Source organism: Danio rerio, chromosome 2 (assembly GCF_049306965.1).
Source record: "Danio rerio strain Tuebingen ecotype United States chromosome 2, GRCz12tu, whole genome shotgun sequence".
Lineage (NCBI taxonomy): Eukaryota > Metazoa > Chordata > Actinopteri > Cypriniformes > Danionidae > Danio > Danio rerio.
The window spans coordinates 26,005,123-26,019,515 of NC_133177.1; the positions used below are offsets into that span (position 1 = coordinate 26,005,123).

The window sequence follows — 14,393 nt, forward strand, 5'->3', positions numbered from 1 at the left end:
GTTCAATTTATATTCATGATTTATTTCTCAATAAATTCTTTTTTTTTTTTTCGGAGGGTCATTCAAGTGCTGGAGAGATGCTTGTAATGTTACAAAGGACAATGAGAAGCACCATTCAAAATAGCTTGGTTTTGATTAAAATGGAGTCATAATGTACAATTTCTAATCAACATAGGCTCCATTACAGCAACTGTTATGAACACATTAAATATAATAGCTCTTCATTTACATCAGCAGGCCATTTTTATACTACAAGCATCACAAAATACAGCAAAAATTGCAGGTCTTTAGGCTTTGCTTTTTCGACACTGCTTTAAACCGTCTTCAAGAGCTGCAAGAGCCTTATCAGCATTGGTCTTTTTGCAGTTGTATCCCATGAGCCCAATCCGCAATACCTAAAAGTCAGAGCATTGGATAATCATTCCTCCGTGTGGTTAAAAGCATCATCATGCGCTTGCGTATTGTTAAAAAGCTTTTGCTCACCATGCCAACGGAGGGCCCGAGTCCTCCTGTAAACTCGATCTGGTGATGCTTCATTATGTAAGCCAGCAGTTCCTTCCAGTTATACCCCTCAGGAATGGCAATGGTGGTGACTGAGGGCAATCTCAGATCCTTTTGAGACATTGTAATCTTTAACTCCATTCTTTAGGGTACAGTACATTATTCTCAGAATTAGTGAAGCAAAGTCAACAACAAAGTTACCTTGTCCTTAATAAACAGCTTCAATCCCAGATCTTCCAAGCCCTTCCAGAGATGCTGTGCGACCTCTGTGTGATGCCTCCATGAGTTCTCAAGACCCTTGAAAAGACCGTTTGAAATTCTTAATAATGTGACATCAGATATTACTCATTAATTTTTTTTTAAATAATGTCCTAATTGCCAGTTAGTTGGAAATATTTGTAATATATATGCATTACTATTCAAATAAATGCAACCAGATTGGTGTTGTCATGATACTGAATTTCAGTATTAATCAGTACTAAAATAAAACAAAGATTCCTGCTAACAGGGTTCTTACGGGTGCTGGAAATCCTGGAAAATGCTTGATTTTTAATATAGTGTTTTCAAGGTTAGAAAAGTGCTTTGATTTTGGACAAAGTGCTTGAACCTGCTTGAATTTGAGTTTGCAGGGCTCAAAATTGTGACTGTTTTGATTGCATATTCGCACGATTTTATCTATGTGACCTCAAAATATATTTAGGAGCATATGTGCGAGTGCATAAATTGTTGTCGTGCGATCAGTTTTCATTGCAAAATGTTCACCGCATGCGCGTATTTATGGAGCTAATAATAAGCCAAAACAATCTGAATTTGAAGTGTGTTCAACTGAATTCTTAACAATTGTAAGTTAATAATACTGATTTATAAGCTATTAGAAATTTTTGAATTTGTATTTCTTAACTTGATTATTGAACATCTGAAGTTTAAGACAACTTAATTTAAGTCAGAATTTTAAAGAACTACTGATTTTTTTGGTTCTGAATTCAAAGACTGCAGATACTGGGTATGTAAAAATACAGTTTTAAGTTTTTAAGAATTCTAATTAACACAATTTAAATTCATATTGTTTTGGCACTATTAGCTTTCTATGCATTTCTATGCAGGAGACATTCACCCTTAATGCATCTTTGCACCTGAAATACCAATCCAATGACTGTAAAAACAATAACAGTGCACATAAAATATCATGAACGACTAGTCATGAAAGTTTGGTACTACACACAAACAAAATCTGACTGTAAGCTTATTTCGTGAGATATAAACTTTAAGTAGAAAGGGACCAAACTTAAAAGCATCCAATAACTGAACTTTTTATATTTATTTACTTATTTTTTTAATCATTTTTGGGTGAACTATCCTAATAAATCTATGCTCGAAAGTACTCAAGAATTTAAGTTGAAATGTCATATTGTGTTTTTTAAAATGGCACAATGGAACGTGCCATAAATGTGAAAAAGTACATACAACATATATAAACGTAAATAACCATGGTTATTAGGTGCTGGAAAAGCATACAAATGCACCTTGAAAGTGCTTGAAAAGTTCCGGAGTTTGAAGTTGGAAAAGGTGCAAGAACCTTGGGCTAATATCTAAGCAATGTTGAGCGCGTACTTAAACGGTGCTGATTTGCCATTGTGTTCATGTGCTCAACAGAAATGACTGTGATTGGCCATGAAGGTCATCAGTTCACCACAATTCACCACTGTTTACCGAGTGCAAATGCAGATACAGACAGACAGTTATTTCACAGCGCTTAAATGTTAGCAGGAAAAGGATGTTTTTAAAATGTCAGTACCAATTGGTACCGTAATTCAATATTGTGACAACACTAAAACAGAAAATATAGTGTAAATAAATTTAGCAAGAATGCATTAAATGAATCAAACTTTATATTTCTAATGTTGCATAAATATACTCAAACAAGGAATGTCATCTTGCACAAAGACACTAGCCTAAGCAGCAAAGCTGTTTTTATTAGCATTCAGAAAACATCTTAAGTAGCAGATCGGTATATTGAAATCTTTTCTGAAGGATCATGAGATGCTTAATCATGAGGAGTAATGATGCTGAGAGTTCAGATTTGAGTTACAGGAATAATTTACATTTTATTATATCACTCAGTCATGCCAATTATTTGTTATTCCCCATTAAAACTGAAAAAAACTGGTAACCGTTATCTGGTAATTGAAGCAGACATTTATACATTTTCGGGCAGCATTTTTTTCTTTAATAATAATGAAAGGGATCATGAGTTGCCATCTGTATTTTGTACTTTTCTCAGACATCATAATTGATGCTGCTTTGCTCGGGGTTTTCAAATGTGATAGTTTTGCATTTTAAAATGACCAGGATGTTTATATAGGGCATGGAGTTTTGTTTTTTTTACATCCAAAAAAAAAAAAAAAAGTTTATAAAACCTTAAAAAATATCCTTAGTGAGCATAAGAAAAAAAGAAAGAAAATCTACAGAAAGCTGGGAGTGTGTACAGTATAATACGTTTATAATAAATGCCGGAAATCTAAGCCTAGTTATTGTTTAAACAAAAATACAACTGACAAAAAAAAGTAGAAGACTTTTAGTGTAAATATTTAACCCGCTATGAGTTAATTATGACCAGCTTGGTGTTAAATGTTTAAATATCGAGTAAAATATGAGGAAATCTCCTACCGTTTCAGCAAGGATGGCTAGACTTTCCCTCAGGGCAAAGAAACCAGACACAGGTCCTGTGTGATGGTATCTGAAACGTAGTTAGTTTTTAGACAATCCTTAATTCAATACTCCAGACCAGTGCTTCCCAACAGGGGGTCCCAGCCCACACGGAGGCCTCAGCGAGCTCAATGGGTGGTCACGTTATATTTAAAAAAAAATGTAGCAGTGGACAATTAGGAGAATAATCATGTTCCCTTGGTTCATTTTATCCCCCACGAACTGCCAAGGTATGGATTTGCAACCCATTTGTCAACAAATCAGGAGAATGCACCATGTCTGTGCAAGAAGATCAACTGATGGAGATCACAAATGACGACAGCCTTTAAGGGGCCGTTAGCAAATCGCATAGTTCTAGAGTTTGCACAAGCGTTGTTGACCGGTCTGTGGTGATCAAAAGGTTGAGAACTAGGGTTGGGCATCTAAGCAATAATGCCGATCCGATACGCATCTCGATACAAAGAATACGATCCGATATATTAGCGATACATTTATGACATATTGCGATGCGACACGATACGATTCACACCCATATCACGATACGATGCGATATTTCAGCACTAACTAATTAAATCAAGTTTATGAGATTATGTAAAAGAGGATGCTGTGCCATTGAATGAGTTTGATTATTTATTAACCAAGCAAAACCAAGACTTTTTTTACAAACTGGCTCTTCTCTCAGAGCCAGAGTGTCAGTTTACAGTAGAGGGCCATTTTAGAACATATAGCACATATTATTTAAGTATTTTCAAGATAAACAGAATGTATAAGTGCAATATATATTAAAATATATATATTTGCACTCTTTCAACATAAAGGATTACCATTGCACAACAAGAATTGTGATTTAACTTTTCAACTATGAAAACAAGTTTTACAAAGATATATTTTGCCACTGATTATTCAAAACTTAAGGTCGTGAACTAGCAGTGTTATACTGCTTTGAAACATCACTGTCACTGTAAACAACAGGCTAATAAAAATATAACAAACCAGCAATCTTCTTGCTGTGAGGTGGTCAAACTACCCACTGTGCCACCCATTATTTTTATCATTATTATTATTATTATTAATATTATTATTATTATAATTAAATAAAAATTAACAGGAGGAGGTGTTTAAAACCGCCTAGTGCGGCAGTATAGAGAGGGCGGCGTCCGCAACACCCAGTTATATCTGCGCATAGGGTGGCAGAATAGAGGTCCGCGACACCCGCGCGTCCTCAGTTATATCCGCGCATAGGGCGGCAGAATAGAGGTCCGCGACACCCGCTCGTCCTCAGTTATATCCGCGCATAGGGCGGCAGAATAGAGGTCCGCGACACCCGCGCGTCCTCAGTTATTTCCGCGCATAGGGCGGCAGAATAGAGGTCCGCGACACCCGCGCGTCCTCAGTTATATCCGCGCATAAGGCGGCAGAATAGAGGTCCGCGACACGTCACTTCATTTTCATAACCGGTCACTTTCGTTTTCACATTGGGGTTGAGGGCGGCGTGATCGTCCTCTGCCTAGAGCAGCAGTTCAGCTTGCTCCGGCCCATCAGATGAACAATGCAATAACATCCGTTATTGGCATAGAGCGCACAAAACTTTTGCGCATGGAAAAAAAAAACTTGCAATGCTTTTCTCACCACTTTTGGAGTTGGTAGCTACAGTTCAAGCAGTGCGAAAGCCGGTGATGTAGGAACACTGGAAGATGCTTTCACAACAACACCGTGGCGCCGCTTCAAGTGAGATTTCAGATTAGTCGTACTGCCCGCGTATTTTATAGATGCGCGGCACATTTTGCAAATTGCATCTGTCCTGTCAAGTCGTCCATCCTTAAATCCATAATGTTGCCATACTTTAGATTTAAAACTAAGTGGGGAATAAAATGTTTGTTTTGCTTCTCGCGCTTTCTGAGGGCGCACCACTAGCTTCATCCGCACACCTGATACACTGAGTTGTAGTGTAAGTGTACACATCCGCAAATCCGTTGCTAAGGCTTACTTTATGTAGGTCGATTAAATTATGCGCCAAAAACAGGTTGACAACACTTGTTAATAAATAAAAAATACATTCTATATTAAAAAAATAAGCCGTATCTCGGAAAAACCGATGCATCTCGCAAAAACCGATGCATCTCGATTTGCTTCCAAAATTTCATTCATCCTCTGCTGCTCAACCGATGCACTCACATCGTGCACGCGCATGACCGCGTATCGATACATATCGATTAATCTTCCCATCCCTATTGAGAACCACTGCCCTAGCTGACCAAATTTGTACAAATTTGTAATCCGTCTTCCACACAAAAGACAGTCTCACTGTTTCGCCTCGCAGCAAATCTCAAACTAATTGGTAGAGCATAACTAATAACCTGCAAGTATTAAATTGTAATAGCCTATTTTTTCCCTTATACACCAGTGTAAATACTGATATTTTTGTCATTGAATTTCAAAATAGGCCAATTTAAAGGACAAAGCCTTACGTTTTTTCAGTTAAAATTGACCTACTGATGTTTTACTTTTATATTTTACATTAGGCTTTTATTTGTGCATAACCATATCTAGATATAGTAATAAACATAACGTTTGTTTGAAAACATTTTTTTTGTCATTATTACTGCAAACTTGTTTGAGCGACAATATCATTAAATGTGGAGGGGGGGCTTACAATATTTTCCGGGGAAAAAGAGGGCCTCAGGCAAAAAAAAAAGATTGGGAACCTCTGCTCTAGACCACTGTTTTCCAACTTCCCAATTCCTGGAAGCACACAAACAATACATATTTTGGATGTCTCCCTTATCTTAACCAATCATTTTAGGTTTTGGAGTCCCTTAATGAGTTGATTTAGGTGTTTTTGGTTTAAGAGAAGTTGAAAATGTGTATTGCTGGTGTGCCTTTAGCAACAGGGTTGGGAAACACTGGAACAATAGGAACACAAATGGATTAGCTTAGAAACTTACATTCTGTCTGGTTTGCCATCATTACCCCAGTAATTGGACAAATAGTTCATATCAAGGAGGTAGGACACTGGTTTTGTTTTCCTGTTAAACATCTTCTGGCTATATTGAATTGGAGAGAAAATGGACAACATTAGTGGAATCAGCTAATTATTAGAATGATTTTGTGTATAAAAAAAACTCATTCATTCACAAAAACCTCTCCTCACCATGCTCTTTCATTGAATGAAATCGGCGCTGTGCCGGGTGGAGCATTCAAGGCCTTTTGGGATCCAGTGTACAGGATATCGATTTCTACAAAGAAAAAAAAAGATTATTTATGTAGTACACAAATGGTTGAATCCACTCCACAAGGTTTAAATCGCAAAGATTTCTATTGTGCACATGGTAAATAACATGCTTTTCTCTGGTTCTCCACTCACTTTGTTGGTCCATTAAAAGTGGAGCAGCTCCCAATGATGCCACTGAATCCACTAAAAGCAAACAGTTGTGTCTGTACAGAGAAAATGATGTAATAGAGGTATATCATTCAAATCAACACAATTTTACATTTAATTAACTACATAATGTTGTGTAATATACTAGGATTTTACTTATAATTTATTCCCTTTGTACAATCCATTTACAACTTATATGACTTGATTTAAATGGGCTATGAACTTAGAATTCCTTATAAAATGTTTGTATGACATAATAAAGGTCATTATATAATGAAAGCATTCTGTAAGTTTCAGAGCTCAAAGCTTTCTCATTAGTATAACTGCAACTGCACTAACAGCAACCATCAATTCAATTCCTGCCTCACGAAGCTTTGCTGATCCGTCTCCCTTTTCTCTATCCCACTTATATTAAAGCCAGTCTGCCAAAACTATAAGTTGTGGAATGAGCCTATCTATTAAACTCTACCTCTGCAGAAGATCAGTGTCTTCTTCTGCATCACTGAATTTTTAGCTCCACCCCACTGATGAATGCAAAAGTATCAAGTGGGATGTTGTGGAAAAGCACTGTCTTCCTATTGCTTTTCTTCTGTGTATGATCTTGTGTATGTCTTTGCTTTTTTTCATTGTAATGTGAAGTAAATCCACACTTTGCTAATGAATCATTAGCAAACACTTGACCACAACAATGCAATCATGTTTTCCGCCTTTGTTGTGTTTGTTTACACTTGCCTTTAATCTTCCAAAACCTGTACTATGCATGTGCATGATTTCAAAGATGCTCTTACTGGTTGTTTACACGGACACAAAAACAGCAGCATTTTCAAAAACGTCCACTTTTATTACGTATTTTTAATTTTGATTTGTGCATATTCAGTCCCAAAAGTTCTCTTGTTGTGGAAAGTTTTAAGGCCAATGGAAAACGGTTAGTGCCAGCAAAACCCAACTGTTTTGTTTTCTTGAGTGTCTGGTCCCGTTTGGACCACAAAGCTGCCAATAAACCCACCAAACAGAAAGCAGGTGACTAACTAGAGTGCATGTTCTGCAACTGCGTGAGAGGAGTCTTTCTAAACCCGCAGGAGGCGGTAGTCTGTTTTCTCTTTCCACAAAGGTTAACCAGAACTTCCGACGTGCACATGCAAAATGTAAACAAAGCAATGTTTTGGACCTTTACACAATAATTGTCACTCACCACTGAGGGATTTGCTTGTGCAAATATATCCAATAGCCTTAAAATAATTTTTTGCAAAGATTTGAGAAATATAATTTTTATATGCTAAATCGAGCCAACTCAATATGATATTAATTAGATGTTCTTTTTCAATGCAAATGTATCTTCAACTTTTTTCTCAGCATGAATGGGTGGGGAGCAGTGAAAAGGGAAAGATTGGCATAGGACCTCGAGGAGGGAGTCGAACTTGGGTTGCCGTAAGCACTAGAGTGCCATGTGTCAACACACTAACTTTAATCAAAGAATGAAGAAGAACTTTTCCAAGAGCATACATTCTGCAATGTGTACATGAGTGCAACCATGAACATTCATGGCCCGTTTCCACTGACTGGTACAGGACGGGTCTGTACGGGTCACTTTTATCAGGCTTGCGCTTCCACTACCAAAAGGCTACCAATGGAAAGTTACGACAGAAAGTTTGTCATTCAGAAAAGTACAGAAAGTACGTCATTCTGGCTCAAGAAAAGCTCGCTTAAAGTAAAGCTGTACAGGCCGTTCACATATCATATGAGAAGCATATGAGAAACAGATGCTTTATACACATAAATACTTGTGTATAAATGTTCATTACTAAACTTTTTATGAACATAGTTTGATTATCACTGCAGATCAATGACAGTGCGAAATAGCCTACAGTAACATATGCAATTATATAACATAAATAAATTGATGCAACATATAAGAACACATACAGACCCTTACAGTGTCCGATGTTACCAATTACAGAAAAACTACACACAACATACTTTTATACCTTATTTGGGTTCAAAAACAAGCCCACAGTCAGTGCAAACCCCTTATCTTTAATCTTTACCAGCACACGTAGCCTCTTGTTAGAAAGTAATTCCATCATTCTGAGTTCATAATAGTCCAAAAGTAGATGATAATAGTTAAACATGGAAGTATGTTTTAGGTTTCTAAAAAGAATCATTTGTTCTGTTTTTTTTTCAAGCTTCTTTGTTTTTTTCGTCCTTAACTTTCACGTTGTCGGTTTATGAAAGGATGGGATGTCAAAAGCACTTCAATAATCATGCACACGTTACTATCATCAGCTCAAAGTTTATTTCAAATATAGACACGCATACGAGCTCTCTGAAGAAAGTAAAACCGCTCGCACTTTTAGACGCACTTTTAAAAACAAAAACAGGACAGGGAAGATTTTGTTCTTCTTGGCTTTGTGGCTGTCCATCAAGACGACTACAAGGTTTGTTTGAGCTTGGGTCGACCATGGCTCGTTATTATACATGTATAGTATTACAGTGTAATGTCTCGGCTGTATATTTAAAAATGGCAATTTTTTTTCTTTTTGTTTTCATTTTACTGCTAGTGACGTTTCTCTGTAAATCAATAGTGTTCAGCTGCGCGGCTAGCTCTGCCTTTTGGTACCCTTTTGCCGTGCTAGATACCCTTTGCAAATGGTACCCAAAAAGTGGTACGGTACGGTTCACTTTTGGGTACCTTTTGACCATGGAAACGGCCATACTGTAAAAGCGTATCGAACCACTCAGTGGAATTGGGCCATAAGTTCCTTGGTGCAGTTTACCAAATGGCAACCGGTGTTGCTAATAACGGGGTTAATACGTATAGCAACTCAACTTCAAATATTGATTTAATTCTGTACATCAATCTGAGATTTGCGCATGCAAAAAAACACTTATTCATGATTTTTTCATACAAGACCCCAAAAGGGAAGCATTTAATTGATTTTCCATTAGAAGTCACCCAGTAAGCTAAATGATTGTATGATATTCTTACTTGCGACACACATCTCCAATTCCGTCCATTGGGTGCACCAAACCAGCTGATGACTCTCCATGTGTGAGAAAGAAGAGAACTGGCTTATGTTTGGCCAGAGCCTGTAGAAAGATGAATGTTAGGTTTGTTGATCCAGTCATATACAGTAACTTTTAGGGTTTGTAAAAGACAAAATATGCAAAGGAAATTTGTCTTAACATCACATTTAAATGAAGCACAGTTTTACCTGTTCAATTTCTGCATTTGTGAAATGTCCTCCTGGTGCTTTTGCCAATGTGTGAACCTTTGCACCTGTTGTAAGAAAGGCAAGTGTGGTCTTATCAACAGATTATGATGAATTTTTACAGAACAGTGGACTGAAGTTATTATTGTTCATACCCATGCGCTCTGCAATTTCTGCGACTCGTTCCCCCCAGATTCCATTAACTGCAACCAAAACGCTTTCTCCGGGCTCCACGATGTTGAACACTGCACACTCCATTGCTGTGTGGCCAGAGCCACTCATGGCCAGAGTCATGCTGTTATTGGTCTGAAAAGCATACTGAATTCCCTGCTTGATCTCATTCATAATCTGCAACAAAATTTCAGCATTGGCTTTCAAACATAATGTCCACAATACATTTTAATCACTTGATTTTGATCTTTACTGATTCAATCAAAAGTAAAACATTTTAAGGTTGTGAAGCTGAAAGAGTGGATCTCTTTTACAGACTTACATTCTTAAATTTGAAAATATCTCAAAAACATTTTTATTTGATAATTTTTACAATATTGCTAATTTATTAACAATAGAAAATGCATGAATTAACATGAACTTTAAATAAAATTATTAATTCACAGTGCATTAAAGTTAGCAAATACACCTTTAGATTTTTTTTAGTAAATATTGAAACTATTTCTAAATATACTGTTTTTTTTTTTTTTTTTTTTTTTAAATAGAGTAATGGTTCACATCTCAATTGTATCACTTGACCCAATGAAAAATAAATAAATTGCTTCAAACAACATGTTCAATTTCCATGAGAACAATTTTATATATCCTGGCACAAAGCATATTTGTCTTGTTGTAGAAAGTCAATTAATTAAAATTCTCTTTGTGTTTAAAAACAAAAAGATAAAGCTTTGTTCAAAACTTCAGTTCCCATAACATTTTCATTTATCCATTTTTTTTCATGTAGGTTAATGGTTTCAACTCTAAAATATAAATAATTTGCCTTGATATGTTTTTAAGTCCATGAAAGCACAAAGCATATTGAGTTTCTGTTTAATACACATGCACTGGCCTTTGTGAGTAACCTTAACATTTTACAATGGTCAACAAATATTTCTTATTTGAGGTTTTAATCAAAAACATATGTATTTAACTATATTTTCAGCCTAAAATATATTTCTTGAAAAATTAAACAAAAAGTATTAAATTAAAAAGACTCAATATGAATGTGCATATTTGAATATGAATTTTGAACATTATTTGTTGTTGTTTTATAACAAGTATAATGTATAAGAGTATCGTATTCAGAGATATTTATATCTACATATCTATTGGTATTTAGAGTAGCCTATTTAAAAGGCCTATTTAAAAAACAACCTTGCATTTTTTTTGTTATTAATAACATTTATTAAAAATAAACCAAGTAAACGATTTTTTTCAGTTACGTGTATAAGGCTACATTTCTGCTGACTTTGAAGCCTTTTGTGTTTAACTAATTTTCCTTTCCATCAGTCCATCTAAAACAATTAAAGGCGTCGTTGCGTCAAACTAAAGTGTGAGATTTACCCCGAACATTTCCGAGTGCATGTGACCTATTATAGGTCTCCCTCCTGCCGCCAAAACACGAGGCGGCACATTGGATGGTCCTGGTCCAAACAAGTACCGCAACGGAGCCTCGAGCGGCCGGAGCATGCAGGCCGGTGGAGGGACGCTGAGAGACGACATCCCACGCTGAACACTTTGTTTGCCGGAGAGCGCGCTTTCCAGCGGCACCTGCTGCGTCAGGCGCGCGCACCTGGACAGGACAGTCCTCGGCATCATGATTCCTCTCGCTCTGCTGTTCGACTGAAGGATAAAACTCTGCGTTTCTCCAACATTTTAAATAAACAGGTCTTTGACCCCCGGTTCACACACCGACATGCGTCACGCTTTTGGCGCAAAACTTCTCCTCCCTTCATCTTCCAAACTAGGTATAGCGGTCCAGAAGTGCATACATGTTATTAACAGCATAACAACAGCTACAGCAACTGTGTGCTATCTAAGTTCCTGTACATCATGTTTTATGTCAGCTATACGTTTTCCTATTTTCGTCCTCTAGTCTAGAAGTCAATCTTATAACTCATGCCCTCCTGACAAAAACAAACAGAGCACACGTGTTTATCTGAGCTTTTTCACAGAGCTCAACATCTCAGTGCTGGAAGAAGAAAATGCGTTGCACTCCACTAGAAAATGCTATCGTGAAAGGAAATTGTGTATTCATATTTAATAATATTTTTGAAAGGACATACGTGCTTAATCGCTCATATCTTTTCCTTTTAGCCCTAAACATGTCAAATAGACAAAAAGTGTGATTTTGTTTACATCCTTGTGTACAGGCAGGTGCTGTATTGATCGATTTATTCTTCACTTGATTACGAGCTCAGTGGAGGAGTGTGCACTTCTCAACACAGTTGATTGGTTGACGTGAACAAACTGACATGCACACGGTAATGTATCCAGCTGACATTTCATTGGTCTGTGCAGCACATGGCAGTAGCTCTATTGGAGTAGACATGGCTAATGTGCATATCCATCTGAATTCTCTTATGTCCGTTAGCAATTTAGTCATTTTTAAGATCAGCTATCAAACGATAAATAGACATTTGTTCACGGTTACGTATGAATAATTTATGTTGATTAATTTTAATAGATTCTAGGCAAGTGTGTCTGGTAGCTAAATGCACATTATTTAAATGTAAATTTTTTATCATACAGTGCAGGATTACACTCACCAGCCACTTTATTAGGTGTTACTGCTTGTTAACGTAAATTTCTTTTTCGTCAAATAAGTTTTATTTAAGACACAGATTCGGAAAGAAAAGAATTTTGTTTACATATTTTGTCTTCAGCAAAAGGAAATAAGAAAATAAATTAAAAAACACCCACATAACAAGCAAACTTGTTACAAAGACCTATGTGAACAACAGAGTATGATGACAAAGCAAATTAAAACATTACAGAAATGATGCATTATTATGAGAGGTTTTTTTAAGGTAACGAATAAAAGGATTCCAAATTTTGTCAAACTGTTAAAGTTATTTTTCCAAATAGTATCTAATTCACTCCAAATGTAACATGTAATTTCCCCAAGCCACAGTTTACATGTAGAAGGTTTTCCCCCCAAAAAAACAGTAGCAGTAGCTTCTTGGCAGTAGTTAAACAGTAGTTGTGTATTTGACAACAAATGTGTTTGTTCAGAGAATCCCAGAATTAAAAGCATTGGATCCAATTGTAACTGCATCTTCAACACCTCAGAAAGCACTTCAAAAATTTCATTCCAATAATTCTGTATCTTAGAACAAAAAATAAAACTGAGATAGATCTGCATCTGATGAATCCGCATCCTATTTGTCGCAAAGAGGTGAAATATTTTGGAAGATTCTATTAAATTTTTTCTTTGAGTAGCGTAACCTAAGGATTATTTTAAATTATGTTTTGGAATATGACAATATCCAGAATTAATAAAATGTTTAATAATATCCACCAAACCTGATTTCTTCCGCACATTTGGTCCAAACTGACCAAACATTTCTTCCGAAATTTCCATTCTCAATTCTTTCTCTCACTCTTTTTTAAAACATTTTAACGTACATTTCTTATCAGCCGATCACATGGCAGCAACTCAGTGCATTTAGGCATGTAGGTATGGTCAAGACGATCTGCTGCAGTTCAAACCGAGCATCAGAATGGGGAAGAAAGGTGATTTAAGTGACCTTGAGCGTAGCATGGTTGTTGTGCCAGACAGGCTGGTCTGAGTATTTCAGAAACTGCTGATCTACTGGGGTTTTTAAACACAACCATCTCCAGGGTTTACAGAAAATGGCCTGAAAAAGAGAAAATATTCAGTGAGCGGCAGTTCTGTGGGCGCAAATGCCTTGTTGATGCAAGAGGTCAGAGGAGAATGCCTAACTGGTTCGAGCTGAAAGGAAGGCAACAGTGACCCAAATATCCACTTGTTACAACAGAGGTATGCAGAAGAGCATCTCTGAATGCACAATACGACCAGCCTTGAGGCAGATGGGCTACAGCAGCAGAAGACCACACCGGGTGCCACTCCACTCCTGTCAGCTAAGAACAGGAAACTGAGGCTACACTTAGCAAAGGCTCATGAAAATTGGACAATAGAAGATTGAAAAAAACGTTGCCTGATCTGATGAGTCTCGATTTCTGCTGTGACGTTCAGTTGGTAGTTTCAGAATTTGGTGTCAACAACATGAAAGCATGAATCCATCCTGCCTTGTATCAACTGTTCAGGCTGGTGTTGGTGTAATGGTGTGGGGGATATATTCTTGGCACACTTTGGGCCCATTAGTACCAATTTAGCATCATGTCAAAGCCACAGCCTACCCAAGTATTGTTGCTGACCACGTTTATCCGTTTATGACCACAGTCTATCCATCTTCTTATAGTATAATTAATGAACATGACAATGAGTTCACTGTACTTAATTGGCCTCCACAGTCACCAGATCTCAATCCAATAGGGCACCTTTGGCATGTGGTGGAACAGGAGATTTGCATCCGGCAAATCTGCAGCAACTACCTGATGCTGTGATATCGACATGGACCAAA

General features: G+C 36.9%; 1 protein-coding gene across 1 annotated transcript; it reads right to left on the reverse strand.

Moving 5' to 3' along the window:
- Position 1: 1 nt before the first annotated feature.
- On the reverse strand, positions 2 to 11,612 carry agxtb (alanine--glyoxylate and serine--pyruvate aminotransferase b). Its single transcript, NM_213162.1, is given in 11 exon segments — positions 2 to 395; positions 484 to 612; positions 703 to 798; positions 3,169 to 3,238; positions 6,153 to 6,251; positions 6,359 to 6,443; positions 6,572 to 6,642; positions 9,573 to 9,673; positions 9,799 to 9,863; positions 9,951 to 10,143; positions 11,350 to 11,612. Coding segments are annotated over 11 exon segments (1,272 nt in total). The 5' UTR covers positions 11,605 to 11,612; the 3' UTR covers positions 2 to 287.
- Between the last annotated feature and the right edge of the window lie 2,781 nt (positions 11,613 to 14,393).